This window comes from Schistocerca americana, chromosome 10 (assembly GCF_021461395.2).
Source record: "Schistocerca americana isolate TAMUIC-IGC-003095 chromosome 10, iqSchAmer2.1, whole genome shotgun sequence".
In the NCBI taxonomy this organism is placed as follows: domain Eukaryota; kingdom Metazoa; phylum Arthropoda; class Insecta; order Orthoptera; family Acrididae; genus Schistocerca; species Schistocerca americana.
The window spans coordinates 188,469,810-188,489,024 of NC_060128.1; the positions used below are offsets into that span (position 1 = coordinate 188,469,810).

General features: G+C 48.1%; 1 protein-coding gene across 1 annotated transcript in view; it reads right to left on the reverse strand.

The window, feature by feature from the left end:
* Positions 1 to 19,215, reverse strand: part of LOC124552434 (pleiotropic regulator 1) — a 49,535-nt gene that overhangs the window by 8,996 nt on the left and 21,324 nt on the right. Inside the window, exon 7 of the mRNA XM_047126706.1 lies at positions 18,415 to 18,533. Coding sequence (XP_046982662.1) covers positions 18,415 to 18,533 — 119 coding nt within the window. The remainder of the gene's footprint in view (positions 1 to 18,414; positions 18,534 to 19,215) is intronic.

Consider the following 19,215-nt stretch of genomic DNA (forward strand, 5'->3'; position numbering starts at 1 on the left):
ATTACTACACCACAAAGATGACGTGCTACAGACGCTAAATTTAACCGACAGGAAGAAGATGCTGTGATATGCAAATGATTAGCTTTTCAGAGCATTCAAACAAGGTTGGCACCGGTAGTGACATCTACAATGTGCTGACGTGAGGAAAGTTTCCAACCAATTTCTCATACACAAGCAGTAGTTGACCGGCGTTGCCTGGTGAAACGTTGTTGTGATGCCTCGTGTAAGGAGGAGAAATGGGTACCATCATGTTTTTGATAAAGGTCGGATTGTAGCCTATTGCAATTGCAGTTTATCGTATCGCGACATTGCTGCTCGCGTTGGTCGAGATCCAATGACTGTTAGCAGAACATGGAATCGGTGGGTTCAGGAGGGTAATACGGAACGCTGCGCTGGATCCCAACGGCCTCGTATCACTAGCAGTCGAGATGACAGGCATATTATCCGCATGGCTGTAACAGATCGTGCAGCCACGTCTCGATCCCTGAGTCAACAGATGGGGACGTTTGCAAGACAACAACCATCTGCACGAACAGTTCGACGACGTTTGCAGCAGCATGGATTATCAGCTCGGAGACCATGGCTGTGGTTACCCTTGACGGTGCATCACAGACAGGAGCGCGTGCGATGGTGTACTCAACGACAAACCTGGGTGCACGAATGGCAAAACGTCATTTTTTTGAATGAATCCAGGTTCTGTTTACACCATCATGATGGTCGCATCCGTGTTTGGCGACATTGCGGTGAACGCACATTGGAAGCATGTATTCGTCATCGCCATACTGGCGTATCACCCGGCGTGACGGTATGGGGTGCCATTGGTTACACGTCTCGGTCACCTCTTGTTCGCATTGTCGGCACTTTGAACAGTGGGCGTTACATTTCAGATGTATTACAACCCGTGGCTCTACCCTTCATTCGATCCCTGTGAAACCCTACATTTCAGCAGGATAATGCACGACCGCATGTTGAAGGTCCCGTATGGCTATTTCTGGATACAGAAAATGTTCGACTGCTGCCCTGGCCAGCACATTCTCCAGATCTCTCCCCAACTGAAAACATCTGGTCAATGGTGGCTGAGCAACTGGCTCGTCACAATACGCCAGTCACTACTCTTGATGAACTGTGGTATCGTGTTGAAGCCGCATGGGCAGCTGTACCTGTACACGCCATCCAAGCTCTGTTTGACTCAATGCCCAGACGTATCAAGGCCATTATTATGGCCAGAGGTGGTTGTTGTGGGTCCTGATTTCTCAGGAACTATGCACCCAAATTGCGTGAAAGTGTAATCACATGTCAGTTCTAGTATAATGTATTTGTCCAATGAATACCCGTTTATCATCTGCATTTCTTCTTGGTGTAGCAATTTTAATGGCCAGTAGTGTACATATATCAATATCAACTATTCAGTGATTTTAGATTAGTCTTGAGAACTGCACAGTTTTCCATGGAACGCCTTAATAAAGAACTGTCGTGTGTCTTTGCTGTACATTCAAGTGTGTTGTCATGAGTAAGAATACACGGTAACTGCTTGGAAACAGTGCTGCGCCGGATATTGAGATGAGAATGTTTAAAGTATACCTGAAGTTACTTAAAACTGAGAAAGCAAAGGGTTCGTTTTCTTATTCATCTTTTGTATCAGTCCTTTCTAAGTGTCACCGACATTAACAGTGATGGTATATTATGTAACTACACAGAAAGTAAATGTTGGCAAAAAGTAACTACACAACTGGAAACAGAGGTACAAAAAACACTGAGTGGAAAATTTTAGACAATCTACCATCACAATCTTTCAAAACTTGTGTTTCAGTCTGAGCGTTTCAGAAAAAAAAAATTGAAGAAAACCACACGTACTTGTGCCCCCCACCCCCCACCCCCCCTCCCCACCCCACCCCCAACCCTCTGCCACGCACACCCACACCAACTAAACAAATTTTATGAGCATAAACATAAAAAAGAAGTTGAAATTTGTATGTATTTTTGCCCTATGACAGGAAAGAGTCCAGTTGCAAAAGATTGGCAACCACCAGCTAGCCAATGAGAAGAGGGCAGAACCAAAATACCACGAATCCAGTATACGAGGAAACTGCAAATAAAGTACATAGCACACGCTGCAGTGAGGGCTAAGAGATGGTAGGGTCACAAGACAAAGTAAGCTTTAGACCAATAGTCAGCAGAATGGACATGGACCGACAAACTGTGGAGGTGGTGAGTTCAGTTCGAAAAGGTACATGTTCCAAAGGTAGGGGTTATCTCGTATCAGGAAATGGGCACAAGGAAGATGTTATGGGCAAAGAATGGTCTGAGAGGAGTTAATGCATCTGATCACTGGCACTGCAGCAGGTGTTTGACTGGAAGTCTCTATAGTGTAACGGATTCTCAGGGTGGAAGGATAGCCACGATAAGGTTTACTGATCACACTGCTTTCCCCAGTGAAAGGAGGAACAACTGCACGACCACTTGAATGGAATCAACATTATGAACAGAGAGTACACCAAAGAATGATCAAAATAATGAGGAGTAGGACAATGAGAATAGCGATAAAATTGACATAACAACTGGGGACAAAGAAATACACTCCTGGAAATTGAAATAAGAACACCGTGTATTCATTGTCCCAGGAAGGGGAAACTTTATTGACACATTCCTGGGGTCAGATACATCACATGATCACACTGACAGAACCACAGGCAACAGAGCATGCACAATGTCGGCACTAGTACAGTGTATATCCACCTTTCGCACCAATGCAGGCTGCTATTCTCCCATGGAGACGATCGTAGAGATGCTGGATGTAGTCCTGTGGAACGGCTTGCCATGCCATTTCCACCTGGCGCCTCAGTTGGACCAGCGTTCGTGCTGGACGTGCAGACCGCGTGAGACGACGCTTCATCCAGTCCCAAACATGCTCAATGGGGGACAGATCCGGAGATCTTGCTGGCCAGGGTAGTTGACTTACATCTTCTAGAGCACGTTGGGTGGCACGGGATACATGCGGACGTGCATTGTCCTGTTGGAACAGCAAGTTCCCTTGCCGGTCTAGGAATGGTAGAACGATGGGTTCGATGACGGTTTGGATGTACCGTGCACTATTCAGTGTCCCCTCGACGATCACCAGTGGTGTACGGCCAGTGTAGGAGATCGCTCCCCACACCATGATGCCGGGTGTTGGCCCTGTGTGCCTCGGTCGTATGCAGTCCTGATTGTGGCGCTCACCTGCACGGCGCCAAAAACGCATACGACCATCATTGGCACCAAGGCAGAAGCGACTCTCATCGCTGAAGACGACACGTCTCCATTCGTCCCTCCATTCACGCCTGTCGCGACACCACTGGAGGCGGGCTGCACGATGTTGGGGCGTGAGCGGAAAACGGCCTAACGGTGTGCAGGACCGTAGCCCAGCTTCATGGAGACGGTTGCGAATGGTCCTCGCCGATACCCCAGGAGCAACAGTGTCCCTAATTTGCTAGGAAGTGGCGGTGCGGTCCCCTACGGCACTGCGTAGGATCCTACGGTCTTGGCGTGCATCCGTGCGTCGCTGCGGTCCGGTCCCAGGTCGACGGACACGTGCACCTTCCGCCGACCACTGGCGACAACATCGATGTACTGTGGAGACCTCACGCCCCACGTGTTGAGCAATTCGGCGGTACGTCCACCCGGCCTCCCGCATGCCCACTATACGCCCTCGCTCAAAGTCCGTCAACTGCACATACGGTTCACGTCCACGCTGTCGCGGCATGCTACCAGTGTTAAAGACTGCGATGTAGCTCCGTATGCCACGGCAAACTGGCTGACACTGACGGCGGCGGTGCACAAATGCTGCGCAGCTAGCGCCATTCGACGGCCAACACCGCGGTTCCTGGTGTGTCCGCTGTGCTGTGCGTGTGATCATTGCTTGTACAGCCCTCTCGCAGTGTCCGGAGCAAGTATGGTGGGTCTGACACACCGGTGTCAATGTGTTCTTTTTTCCATTTCCAGGAGTGTATATGAGTGAAGGAATTCTGATATCTTGAAAGAAAAATAACACACAATGCACAAAGTGAGGAATACATGAAAAGCAGAGAACACAGGCTAAAAAAAGATATTTATATTGTTGCCATTTGAGTAAACAACTAGCGAGAAAACTTGAATTTTTATGACTGTCAAAAAAATAAAAAATGTATTATTATATACACGCAACGTCAAACCCCTGAACAAATTTAGAACATTACTGAAATAATACTCCCTCCAACAACTACAGGCAGCAGTAATAATTTATTCAAAGCTGACTTATGTCGATCTACAACAGAGACACGTACTGATAAAGGCAATACAGCCAACATACGATTATATACAGAAATAAAATATCAAGCAGCATACTGTATAATAATTCTCTGCATAAACAGAGCTGTGCTGACTTATGCCTCCTGAAAAGCAACAAACTATACTAAAAACAACTGGTTTTTGATTATGCCAATGTTCATCACCTCCAATTTAACCCGACTGTTAAAACCAATCAAAATAACCTCTTTCTGAAATAACCGCTTTTCTGTTTTTTCTGGCTTTTTCCAGTAATAAATATAGTCATCAAACAAAGATTGAAAAATTCTAAGACTACCCCAACTTTTGCATTATATGTTTCAAGATTACACACAGAATAGATCATTAAATAAAATAGCTAAATAAAACAAAATTTTGTACACAGCTTTTTTCGAAAAGTAATGAGAGGTCGGATACTACAAAAAAAACGGTATTATGTTATTAATTCCTGTTTTTTGTGACTCTGCTCAAAATCATGTTGTATCCAGGATCATACCACTATTTGGGTATATGAATAGTTAGTGCTAACTGGTGAAAACTGAGGATAGAAAACTATATTTCCGATTTTAAGTTGCCCCATTTTCCATGGGCTACAAGCAGATAAAGGCATATTATATAGACACAGGCAGCAGATGACTTACTTTCTATTTTAATTAAAAGCTATGAATTAATTGTTAAGTTTTTAATTTAGTACTGTTGCCTTAATTACTTTCTCTTTTCTTATTTCATAGACACAGACAGCTATAAAGTAATTGTGTTAAACTTGTACCATTATTTTTCTTTGATTATCTAGAATGAAAAACAGTTTTGTAGTGAAATATAATTACTTTTTAACAGGAGTTTAAATAAAATTAATTTTTTGCTGACAAAACTAAAAATCCTTATTTAAAAAATCAAATGAATAATTTAGATAGGAGGTGAAACAGAACATTTAACAGGAACAATGACACTATAATAGTTAATATTTCAACAACGAATTAATCCAATTGCCAATATTTATTGTCCAGTCTGTTCACAAATACTCATCCTACAATGTGTTGCTCCATAAGTTGGCTCCTTTCAGAAACAGTATCATTCAGAGATGATGCCAATCCTTTTTAAGCCACAAAACTTTCTAACTACAATAAATATTGTCGAGCTATAAATGACAAGCCTAGCATACACCTTTTACTGCTTCTGCATAATAAAGGAAAACAGGTACAGTATTGTCTTAGCAATGCTGCACTGATTCTTACATTCTGTGTGTGTTGCTCATTTGTAACTGACAATGTTGTTATTAAAATAGCACTGATTGCTTTCCCCATTTTGTATACTAATCAAATATTTCAAAGCAATGGAAATTTTACGAACCAGTGTTACTCGTTTTAAAAAGAGTTTGATTTAAAAACCAATAATCTTACCACTACTGCTATGACAAATAGATATGCCACTTTTTTATATACCGTATTTACTCGAGTCTAAGCCGCACTTTTTTTCCGGTTTTTGTAATCCAAAAACCCGCCTGCGGCTTAGAATCGAGTGCAAAGTAAGCGGACGTTCTGAAAAATGTTGGTAGGTGCCGCCACAACTAACTTCTGCCATCGAATTATGTAGCGCCACACAGGCATGCTTTGCAGGCACAAAGGTACTGGCGACAAAACCTCTGCATCAGTAAAAAAAAGTGTTAGACGAGCTGTTTTTCACCGCCCTGAGTTTCGACCACTGCATTTTCATACATTATCCAACGAAGTAAATACAAATTCCGTACTGTTCATCTTCGAATGTAGCAGCATTTCAACGTACTACAAAAATCCGACTGGCAAGAGTGTTTGGGATGTTTGTCAATATGGCCAAATCTACGTTCTGAGTTTTTTCCTACCTGTGATAAGAGATCATTGCTAATAAGAACTTTTATGAATTGTGAATCGCATGCAGTATTCTTTTCATCATAAGAATAATACCGTACGAATATAAACATGTTGTCATGTATTATTTCATGTTTGCTGCTATCTCATTTAAATCCTGTCTGCCTAATAAACTACGAAACTAGGGTAAGACTACAGCAAACGCGGAATAATATACATATCATGCCATGTTTATATTCGTATTGTTCTTATGCCTAATAGTGATACAGTCAGGAATGTAGCACGACAATTGACACGATTTTTAAATCTAAGATGACTAATTTCTGTGCAGAATGTAATGTACTACAGAGGCGTCTGCAAAGATTTTCAACCGCAGAAAAATTTTCGCTAAACTCTCGTTCAGAACATCTTCTATCATACACAGTCTATTATTTGGTTCTTGTTGATCATTATCAAAGAAAGCAGCAGTGTAAGTAACAGCAAATAGCAAGCAGTCTCTTGCCATTGTTTCGCTAATGAGACGATTCCTTTTTTTTTTTTTTTTTTAAGCGGTGGTAGCGCGCACAAAAGCAAGCCATGCCGCGAGCGGCGACAGGTCGTAAACACTCACTATAAGAATGCGACAAACAATGCATGACACAGTACAGTAATGCATTTTCAGCTTAGAGTGACGTAGTGACGTAAACATCTATAACAAAGAGAACGACACTTACCAGATCAAAGAAAAATAAGCAATCAATTCAAACCAGACGAAGCACGTGAAAAAGCAATGGTACCCGTATAAATAGGTACGGAGCTCCTGACGCATAGCAATGGCTACATGGTAAAGCTTAACTGCTAAGCTTAAGACTCGAACCAAACTACTGTAGCTGTATAGTCATTCATTCGACCTAAATTGTATCTCATATTACAGTGGACCAACTTTGTTTCGATTTGGATGTGCGACCTAAAACTTTTCTCTCCCTTGGAATTTCGAGTCTCAAATTTCAGGTGCGGCTTAGAATCGGGAAATTTTTTTTCCTTGATTTCGAGTCTCATTTTTCAGGTGCGGCTTAGATTCGAGTAAATACGGTAGTTATTAATTTAAAAAAATAAAAATACTGGTATAATGGAAACCTAACAAATAATATAAGACACTGGTTATTTTGAATTAAACTATCAATATCAGTTTTAATTGGTACGTTTTCCCATCCCTAACTCATAGGCTTCCACCACAATGCGAAGGGCCGGGAAGAGGGGAGAAGGGGGAGGGGGAGGGGGAGGGGGAGGGGGAGAGGGAGGGGGGGAGGGAGAGGGGTAGTGGTGCAAGGACACTTGCCCACTTCTGGAATCTAGTTGCAGTGTTTTAATTCATATTATTCTCCCACATTTCTAGTGTCTGCTGTGTTTTATTCTATTGAGTTGCAGATTCAGTATTAGCGAGCAATTCAGGTAATGCCACAGACAATTACTATACAATGTTGCGCCCGACCAGCTAGCCGCGCAGTCTAACGTGCTGCTTCCTGAGCAGGAAGGCATGCCGGACCCCGGCACGAATCAGCCCAGCAGATTGGTGTCGAGGTCCAGTGTGCCGGCCAGCTTGTGAATGGTTTTTAAGGCGGTTTTCCATCTACCTTGGCAAATGAAGGCCGGTTCCCCTTATTCCACCTCAATTACACTGTGTCAGCGATTACTGCGCAAACACTATTTCCACGTACACGTACACCCTAATTATTCTACCACGTAATCATTTGGGGTTACACTCATCTGGTATGAAAAGTTCCTGGGGCCGAACTGCACAATAACCCTGGGTTTGGTGTGGGGCGTCGGTGGGGTTGATGGACTGCTGTGAGGTTGTGAACCACTGAAGGCTACAGCGGAATGAAGCCTCTGTTGTACAGGATGGCAGCCAGTTAGGGAATATTTTAGGGGAATTGATTAAAAAATTTATTTCAAAGGCCCAGTGAAATCTTTACAAGTTTTCTCCCAGAGTAACTTACGCTGTATCTACGTGACACAAGTCTCCTGTCTTGCAAAACCGAGGCAGTTCTGTCCAGTTAAAGCTGCTGACAAGAGACGCCCTGAGACCTCTGCTGAAACTGCTAGCGAATTCATGCCACTGGTTTTACCCTATAGCGTGCATGGGATACACGTCACGTGGGTGGACAGTGGAGTGTTGTGCGGTATGGAACTCAGTTGCCTCTCTCTCTTGTAATCCAGACCTCGAGCAGAACAGAGATCTTTTCGGAAGGCAGAGCCTCTGGCTCTGCTTTCCACGACCGGCCACCAACATGAACCGCTTCCCCTTCCATTGCCCATTTCAGTTAACTGTTCGACCTCCTAGACTGGCCTAAGCGGTGGTGGTTGTTGGGATGTTTAAGGGGGACTAAACAGCGAAGGTCATCAGTCCCCCATTCCGAAAACAGGTGAGACATCAATTCGCGAAGCAGGTAAAACCCCCAGGGGAAGGAGACTCCCCCCCCAGGCACGGAAAGAACACAAATGTGGCAACGAACACTACAGACAAGAAGAGTACAGATGAACACCAGACAGAAAGAAACAGAAGAAAAGAAGATTGCCAGAGACTGGTTGACTGACCACGAGAACAAAAAAAGGGAAAGAGTCAACTGTCCGACTACACACTAAAATCTGCAACCAAATACGAGAGACTCGAGGACAAGAGACACAGAAAGGGAAAGGGGCAGGACCTCCCTAAATGGAACCATAAAAAGGACTACCACGGACAAAATTTAAAACGTCGTCAGCCATGGAGGCATCGTCACATAAAACCAAAGGCAAAGTGCCTGGGAGATTAAAAGACTACCGGAGGGTGCGCAGTCGGGGACACTCCAACAAAATGTGGGCGACCGTCAGCCAGGACCCACACCAACACAGGGGGGGGATCCTCCTGACGCAAAAGATAGCCGTGCGTCAGGTAGGTATGGCCGATGCGGAGCCGACACAGGATGACAGAGTCCCTGCGAGAAGCCCGCAGGGAGGACCGCCACACATCGGTCGTCGCCTTAACAGCTCGCAGTTTATTCGGGGATGTCAGGCCACGCCACTCATCAGCCCACATCCCAAGCACCTTACGGCGCAACACCAACTGCTGATCTCGAGCCGGGAGGCCGATCTCCAAAGTTGGGGGTGTTGATCGCCCCTTTGGCCAGCCTGTCGACACGTTTGTTCCCCGGGATGCCAACGTGATCTGGCGTCCAAACAAAGACCACCGAACGACCAGAGCGGGTAATGGTGGAAACAGACTCCCGAATAGAGGATACCAGAGGAGAAGAGGGATAGCAGCGGTCGATGGCCTGGAGGCTGCTCAGGGAGTCACTGCAGATGACGATGGACGTACCTGAGCAGGAACGCATATGCTCAAGAGCGCGCAATATGGCCACCAGCTCTGCAGTAAAAATACTGCAGCCAGCCGGCAAGGAGCGCTGTTCAACATGGGCACCATGAGCAAAAGCGTAGGCAGTGCGACCATCAACCAGGGAACCATCAGTGTAGACAGTCTCACAACCCGAAAATGAGGCGAGGAGCACAAGAAAATGGCGACGGAGGGCCACAGGCGGAACCAAGTCCTTGGGTCCCTGTGCCAAGTCCAGACGGACGGACGGCCGGGGCAAACACCAGGGTGGCGTAGGTGCACGGACCCGGAAGGGAGGCAGAAGAGGGAATGACCCCAGTTCCGACAGTAGGGACTGGACGCGAACAGCTATGGAAAGCCCAGACCGAGGTCGCCGTTCGGGCAGATGGGGGACCACGGCAGGGAAAAGCAGGCGATGATGGGGATGGCCCGGCGAGCAATGCACGTGGACAGCATAGTCGGCGAGCAGTCGATGGCGGCGAATCCGCAGCGGGGGAACCCCGGCCTCCACCAGTAGACTATCCACGGGGCTTGTACGAAAAGCGCCAGTTGCAAGCCAAACCCCACAGTGGTGTATGGGGTCTAACAACGTCAACACTGAGGGTGATGCAGACCCATAGGCCAGGCTCCCACAATCAAGCCTGGACTGCACAAGGGCTCTGTACAATCGCAACAGCGTGTAGCGATCTGCACCCCAAGACGTGTGGCTCAGGCAGCGGAGGGCGTTGAGGTGTCGCCAGCACTTTTGCTTCAGCTGAGTAATATGAGGAACCCATGTGAGCCGGGCATCAAAGACGAGTCCTAAGAAGCAGCAAGTGTCCACCACTTCAAGCAGGTGGCCGTCGAGGTAAAGTTCAGGATGAGGGTGGATCTTCCGACGCCTGCAGAAGTGCATAACTCGAGTCTTGGCTGCAGAGAACTGAAAACCATGAGTCAGAGCCCATGATGCTGCCTTGTGAACGGCTACTTGCAGCCTGCGTTCGGCGACTCCCGTAGTCGTTGAGCTAAATGAGATGCAGAAGTCGTCGGCATACAAAGAAGGAGACACCGACGACCCCACAGCCGCAGCCAGACCATTAATGGCCACAAGAAATAAGGAGATGCTCAACACCGAGCCCTGCGGGACCCCATTTTCCTGTATATAAGAGGAACTAGAGGTGGCACCGACTTGCACCCGGAAAGAGCGGCGCAATAAGAAGGTTTGAAGAAAAGCCGGGAGCTGACCACGAAGACCCCACTCATGCAACGTAGCAAGGATGTGATGCCTCCATGTGGTGTCATACGCCTTCCGCAGAACAAAAAATACAGCAACGAGATGCTGACGTCGGGCAAAGGCCGTACAGATAGCAGATTCCAGCCGCACCAAATTGTCCGCAGCAGACCGGCCTCGACGGAAGCCACCCTGGGATGGAGCAAGGAGACCTCGCGACTCAAGGACCCAACACAAACGCCGCCCCACCATACGTTCGAGCAATTTGCACAAAACGTTGGTGACGGTAATGGGACGATAGCTGTCCACCGCCAGTGGGTCCGCACCGGGCTTCAAGATGGGGACAGTAACACCCTCTCACCATTGCGACGAGAACACGCCCTCGCTCCAAATGCGGTTAAAGATGGTGAGGATGTGTCTCTGGCAGTCCCTGGAGAGATGCTTCAGCATCTGCGCATGGATGCAGTCTGGGCCTGGTGCTGTATCAGGGCAATCGGCGAGGGCAGCGAAGAATTCCCTCTCGCTAAAAGGAGCATTGTATGTTTCAGAACGATGCGTGTGGAATGATAATGGCGTCTGCTCGGCTCGCTCCTTTAGAGAGCAAAAAGGCGGGGGTAAGTTGCAGTCTCAGAGCTTGTAGCAAAATGTGCTGCAAGGTGTTCAGCAATGGCGGCAGCGCCCGTGCAAACAGCGCCGTCCAGGGAGAGCCCAGGGACACCCACAGGGGTCCGGTATCCATAAATCCGCCGGATCCGGGACCACACGAGCGAGGGGGAGACACGAGAGCCCAAGGATGAGACATACCTCTCCCAGCACTCCTGCTTACGCCGTGCAATAAGACGACGGGCCAAGGCACTGAGCCTCTTAAAGGCGAGGAGGGTCTCCAGAGACGGGTGCCGCCTATGACGCTGGAGAGCCCGTCTACGGTCGCGAATAGCCTCAGCAATCTCCGGCGACCACCAGGGGACAGCCTTCCTCCGAGGGAGACCAGAAGAGCGGGGGATGGCAGCCTCGGCCACAGAAATGATTGACGTGGTCAAGACATGGACCACCTCGTCAATGTCACCCTGTTGGGGAGACTCAATGGTGGCAGCGGAAGTAAAAGCCGGCCAGTCAGCCCTGTTGAGAGCCCAGTGGGACAGGCGCGCAGAAGAACGACACTCAGGCAGTGACAAATAGATGGGAAAATGGTCACTACCACACAGGTCAGGATGCACTCTCCAGTGGAGGGATGGGACAAGTCCAGGGCTGCAAAGAGAGAGATAGATGGCCGAGAATGAGCCATGGGCCACACTGAAATGCGTGAGAGCACCGGCGTTCAAGAGGCTAAGGTCGAGCTGAGCCAACACATGCTCCACGGCATGACCGCGGTCATCGGAGACAGTCCCACCCCATAGAGGGTTGCGGGCATTGAAATCGCCCAGAAGCAGCAATGGTGGCGGTGTGTTGAGCCAGCAGCGCAGCCAAGAAATGTCGGGGGAGCTCTCCATCCGGAGGAATGTAAACAGAGCAAACAGTAATAGCCGGCGAGAGCTCACCCCCGCAGCGACTGCCTCTAAAGGCGTCAGAAGGGGTACTGGCGAGCTACAGACAGAGTGGTGAACAAAGAGGCAAACCCCACCTGACGCTCGTTGACAGGCAGCGCGGTTCTTATAGTATCCCCGATAACAGCGAAGGGCGGGGGGTCCGCATTGCTGGAAACCAAGTTTCCTGCAGAGCAATGCAGAGAACAGGGGAAACACTCAGAAGCATCCGGAGCTCAGGCAAGTGGCGGAAATAACCGCCGCAGTTCCACTGGAGAATGGAAGCAGGAAGGGACTGGGAGGGCGTGCAGGCGACTAAGAGGCAGACGGCGCCTCAGAGCCAACTGCCGCCACCGGGGGAGAGGCAGCTGTGTCCATAGGAAAGGCCCCCGAGGGTTCTGTGAGGGCGAGATCCGCGGCAGAGGCGAGGATCTCCACCTCATCCCCGGAGCCAGAACTGTTTATAGCAGGCGGTACTGAAACCGCCGGAACGTCCTTCTTCTTGGACACGTTCCGTTTCTTCTTCTCGCATCTGTCCTTAGGGTTAGAGGGCTGGGAGAGCTTCTCTGAAGGAACGTCGGAAGCTGACGACGACGCAGAAGCCCTACGACCAGCAGGTGGTGGAACCTTCAGCCACTGGCTGACATCCGGCTGGGTAGGAGAAGAAACGGAAGAAGGGAGAGCCCCGAGGGACCCCTTCCACGAGAGAGGAACTGGCAGAGGCAATGCCGGCGAAGAAAGAGGGGGAGGGATCGAGCCCCCCAGTTTTGGAGCAGATGTCACTCCCGAAGGAAGCGTGGGGGGAGTGACAGAAGAGGGTTTGCCCCCAACTGCTAAGGGGGCAACAGAGGAAGGCTTGCCCCCAGACACGAGGGGGGCAGACAGAGATGCACGGCCCCGAGGGTCCACTGAAGGCAGCACACATGAGGCGACAACCGCCGCTCGCGAGGGTGACGATAACGTGGCTGCAGCATAAGATGTTCGAAGGGAAGCAGAATACAACCTTTCATATTTCAATTTTGCCTCTCGATAAGTAAGCCGGTCCAGGGTCTTAAATTCCATTATCTTCCGCTCCTTATGAAGAACGGGGCAATCCGGCGAGCATGGAGAGTGGTGCTCCCCACAGTTGACACATACAGGCGGAGGCGCAACTGGAGAATCGGGATGAGAGGGGCGTCCGCAATCTCGACATGTGGCGCTGGATGGGCAACGGGAGGACATATTGCCCAAACTTCCAGCACTGGAAGCACCGCATCGGGGGAGGGACGTATGGCTTGACGTCACAACGGTAAACCATTACCTTGACCTTCTCGGGCAAGACATCACCCTAGGAGGCCAAGATAAAGGCACCTGTGGCCACCCTGTTAGTCTTGGGTCCTCTATATACACGACGAACAAAATGTACACCACGTCGTTCCAAGTCGGCTCTCAGCTCGTCGTCGGATTGTAACAATAGGTCACGATGGTAAATAATCCCCTGGACCATATTTAAGCTACTGTGGGGAGTGACGGTAACAGGGACGTCACCCAGCCTATCACACAAGAGCAACGCTCGTGACTGGGCTGGGGAGGACGTCTTGAGGAGGATGGACCCATTCTTCATTTTAGACAACCCCGCCACTCCCGCAAACGTATCCTCCAGGTGTTCCACAAAAAACAGAGGCTTCGTCGTAAGAAAGGAGTCACCATCAGTCCTGCTGCAGACAAAGTATTGTGACACATAAGGCTCCCGCTTGGCACTAGATCTGCGTTCCTCCCACGGCGCAGCCAATGAGGCGAACGACTGAGGGTCATATTGCGCAGCATCAAACTCAACTCTGCCTCGCTTAGAGACGCTGGTGGCCGTGCAACCACCAGCTTGGTGTGATTTATTGCGCTTCACTGCGCCACATCCGCCCAGATGCCACCTACTCCGAACGAGGGCTCTCCCCAAGGGCACCACCCAGCCAAAGCAACAGGTACCTGGCCGATATCCCGTTGCCCGGAGTCCCCGTGCCCCAGACAAGATGGGCACATACTCCTTGGCATGCATGGGGAGGAAACAGCTCTGGCATCTGTAGTGCGATCCCTGCGTGGTCAGGGGGCTACCACCAAGAGGGTACATGACAACCCCACCACAACGGACTGGCTACCGTGCTGGTGTCGAAAGGGTCCACAGTTGTCGTGGGGCGCTAAGAAGGGGATTGCACACAAGACGAGAAGGAGGCAACCCAGAAGACGTTGGATGTAAATCCCGCCACACGACAAGAGGTAGCATGCAAGATGGCGGTGCATGATGGACCAACAGAAAAACACCGCGTAAGGCGTCCTTCCCCAAATGGCACGCACTAACAACGGAAATTTGGAAAAATGGAGCTCAAACCCAAGAGGGGACCATCACATAAGGCCGAAAAGTTTGAGACTCCTTTTAGTCGCCTCTTACGACAGGCAGGAATACCGCGGGCCTAGTCTTACCCCCAAACCTGCAGGGGGAACTGGCCTAAGCCTGGTAACATCCGACCCTAGGCGTGCCCCCTGTACACTGTACATTGAAGTATATCCTCTTTATTGTACCTGATTTCCTGTTGTGTCATTTAACGGCAGCCCCGGATGCCCACTCTCAAATCCTGACCGCTCGACCTCCGGCAGACTGTCGTCACGGGGCATGTGTAACAACCTCCTCCCCACTTCCCTGCCTGTATACATTAACATTGGTGACCAGAAGTGGGATCATATATGTTAACATTGGTGTCACAAGTGGGATCCTATACATTAACACCATCGTTTCTAGGGTCCAGGTTTAATACATACAAACAATGTTTATCTGGCTAGCCACAAGAAAGTGTGTCACTTCATTGGTGTGGTGGCAGTTTCAGCAATGTCTCACATTAAGACACTGCTGCACATTAACATGTCAAAATGGGGAGCCGAGACAGTTTTGGGTCACATTGAGAGATTCCCCACTGTTGTCTAGCTGAATACTGGTCCTAAATTACACTTTACGTGACCATCCAAAAATGTAGCTTTCATACAACATTCTGATCAACTTCAATTATACCAGCAACACGACACACACACACACACACACACACACACACACACACACACACACACACACACAAAACCTCTGCCTCTGGCCACCGAGGACAGACTGGGAGTAACTGAGAGGAGTAAAAAAACTGTGGGTGCAGTTGTGTAACAGAAGGTTGTGCAGTGCTGGAGTGGGAACAGGGAATGGGTTAGGGGGACAAAGGACAGAGACTAGCAAAGGTTGAGGCCAGGAGGGTTACTGGAACATAGGCTATATTGCAGGGAGAGTTTCCACCTGTGCCGTTCAAAAAAACAAGTGATAATAGGAAGGAGCCAGATGGCACAGGTTGTGAAGCAGTCATTGAAGTGAAGAATGTTGTGTTGGGCTGAGTGCTCAGCAACTGGGCGGCCCATCTCTTTCTTGGGCACAGTTTGTTGGTGGCTAGTTGTGCAGACAGAAAGCCTGTTGGTTGTCATGCGCATGTAGAACACAGCATAGTGGTTGCAACTTAGCTTGCAGATCACATGACAGCTTTCACAGGTAGCCCTGCCTTTGATGGGGTACAAGATGCCTATGACAGGACTGGAGTAAGTGATGGTGGGAGGATGTGTGGGACAGGTCTTAAATCTAGGTGTATAGCAGGGATATATGCCACGAGGCAAGGGTTTGGGAGCAGGGGTTGTGCAGGATATTGTGTAGGTACAACAGGTAGCAGAATACCACTATGGGAGGACTGGGACAGATAGTGGTTAGGATATTCTTCATTTCAGAGCACAATGAGATGCAGTTAAAACCCTGGCAGATTCAGTTGCCCCAGTCCTGGGTGGTACTATATTTCTCAATGCCCAAGGGATTCCTAACTTATAACCCCCTTCCCGTCACCAAGACCAAATATATCTTCACTCAAAATTACTTCAGCTTTGAATGCATTAACTACAAACAACTCTGTAATATGGTGATGGGCACATGCATGGCACCATCCTTTGCCAAACTATTCACAGGCCATCTAAAGGAATCCTTCCATACCACCCAGAATCCCAAAATCCTCATCTGATTCAGATTCACTGACGATATCTTTGTGCTGGATTGAGAGTGACGTCACCGTATCCACAATCCTCCAGAACCTCAATGCCTTTTCCTCCATTTTCTTCACCTGGTCCTCCTCAACACAAGAAGCCACCTTCGTCGATGTTGAACCCCACCTCAAAGATGGCTACATCAGTACCTCTGTCCATATCAGACCTAACAACCACGAGCAATACCTCCACTTCAACAGCTGTCGCCCATTCCATGCCATGAAGTCCCTCCCATACAGCCTACCAACCTGTCACTGTTGCATCTGTACTTACGAGTAATCCCTTTCCAAATATACTGAGGGTCTCGCTGGGGCCTTCACAGACCAAAATTACCCTCCCAATCTGGTACAGAAACAGATCTCCTGTGCCTTATCTCTCCAATCACCCACCACCTTCCAAAGCCCCTTTGTCTGGCCGAAAAGGATTATTCCCCTCGTGACTCAGTGCCACCCAGGACTGGAGCAACTGAATCATGATCTCCACCAAAGTTTCAACTACATGTAGTTATGCCCCCTGAAATGAAGAATATCCTACCTGCTATCTTTTAAACCCCCCCCCCCCACCACCACCACCACCACAACATATTCTGCTGCTCACCCAACCTACCTAATATCCTTGTCTGTCCCTACTCCACCCTGTTCCCAATTCCTTGCCTCATGGCTCATATCCCTGTAATAGACCTGCATGCAATACCTGTCTCATATATTCTCCAACTACCACCACCACCACCACCACCACCACCTACTCCACTACGGTCAAAGCATCACTTTTCCCATCAACAGCACAGCTACTTGTGAAAGAAGCCATATGATCTACAAGCTAAGCTGCAACCACAATGGCGCATTCTATGTGGGACTGAAAACCAACAAGTTGTCTGTTTGCACAAATGGCTACATACGAACTGCTGGACTACCCAGTTGTTGAGTACACTGGCCAACACAAAGTTCTTCACAACAACGACTGCTCCATCAATATCAGCTCTTCTGAACTGCGCAAGTGTGACTTTGTCCACCTCGCACTCCAGCACTACACAGCACCCACAGTCTTTTTACATCTCTCCTTTACGACTTTCCCCACCCTCCTCCCTTCTGGCTGCCCATCTCGGCCATATATGCTCCCACATGCAGCACTTTACTGTCCCCCACAACTATCACGCTATCACTCCCCCTCCTCACCCGAGCCTAGTCCTTACCCCCACCATCCCACATTGCTTCTCCTCATCACACACAGCTGCTTGCAGTCCAGTCTTGGTGGCCAGAGACAGTGGTCGTGTGTGTCACTTGTGCTTGCATGAACACGCACGCGTGTTTTTGTGTGTGTGTGTGTGTGTGTGTGTGTGTGTGTAAAAACCTCTCTTTTTTAGCAGTCTTTCTGTTGTGCCTGTCTGTGACTCAATATCTCCACTATATGCTAAGTAGCGATCTTTCCTTTTCATAATATTGTCATTATGTTTTATCAAAGTAATTTATTTGAAAAAATACACTGAGTGAATAAATATCAATTGCTTTGGACACAAATTGTCAAATTTAATTCTTCAGGCACAATATCTCTTCAAATTCTACGACTAAGTTGTATGAAGAATGGCAATTTAGAATTTTGTTATTGCTCAGATAAATGTCTGCGGACACCCACTGAGGTATCTACAGTTTAATGTGCACTCCCATCAAAGCACAACCTAGCCTCTTCTTACATTAACAACTCACTGTCAGAGGTGATAAGTGACACGAAAGTCCTCATACTGATCTCCGATCGAACTCGGCATCAAAGGATTTGTCACCTTGAATGTCAGCACTGAGCCACTGCTCTACACGAGCAATAAGAAGTTACAGAATGAAAACAGACTTTGGGCTGTGACTCTTCTGTCATTCTCACAGCTGGCCAACTGATGGGTCACCTGAATATCTTTGCCACTCTATGTAGAGTTTCTGTTACCTGAGGCAAGGGATACTCTGCTACCCTTCCAAAAATTTGAATGGAGCACAGACAAACTGCAAAGTTTTTGTTGTGCACTGTGCCGAAATCTGTTTCAAAAATGATCCGATGCATAGAAGGCAGCAGGCAGGGAGGGATCTAGTTATACAATTACTCAGATGTACTTACACTGTTGGGTGGAAGACGAGTGCACGGACACTCTTCTTGTGGTTGGTCAATGTGGCCCTCGACTTGCCAGCGGCCAAGTCCCACAGCCTTATAGTGCAATCGTGGCTGCCGGTCACAATCTGCACAGACAGAGCGAAAGAAATCCGTCAATTGGATAATGAGAACAAAGTACACAGAAAAGTGTGATGTGTGCATTTACTTTTTTAATGCTGAGAGAAAAAATTAATAGTAAAGTACAATTACGACCACAAAATCATTACAAAAGTCTTCAGACTGAGCGAAAGAAATCTGTCACTTGGATAATGAGAACAAAGTTCACTGCAAAGTGTGATGCGTGCATTTACTTTTTTAATGCCGAGAGAAAAAAATTAATAGTAAAGTACAATTATGACCACAAAATCATTACAAAAGTCCTCAGGAGTGAAAATCCTTACAAGCATCAGCAAGCCTTGTTTGTATACACACCTGCCTTCTTTTCAGTTTCTCCATTTCTCTCACTACTGATTTTCTCTCACCAGATTCCAAAATGCACTGCATCAGCTATTCCATTTAAATATGAGGGTTGTACCAAAAGTAAGGTTCCCATATTTTTTACAAATAGAAAATATTGTTTATTGTTATTAATGTATACATTGTTGAAGAGCTTACACTTTTGTCTATTTTTCAACATACTCTCCAATTTTTTTGACACACTTTTGAGGACAGTCCTCCAGCTTTTGATTTCCTAAGTCGAAGAAGTCTCCCGCCAACTCGTTGAGGACACGTGTGACCTCTGCTCGGACTTCATGGTCGCTCTGGAAG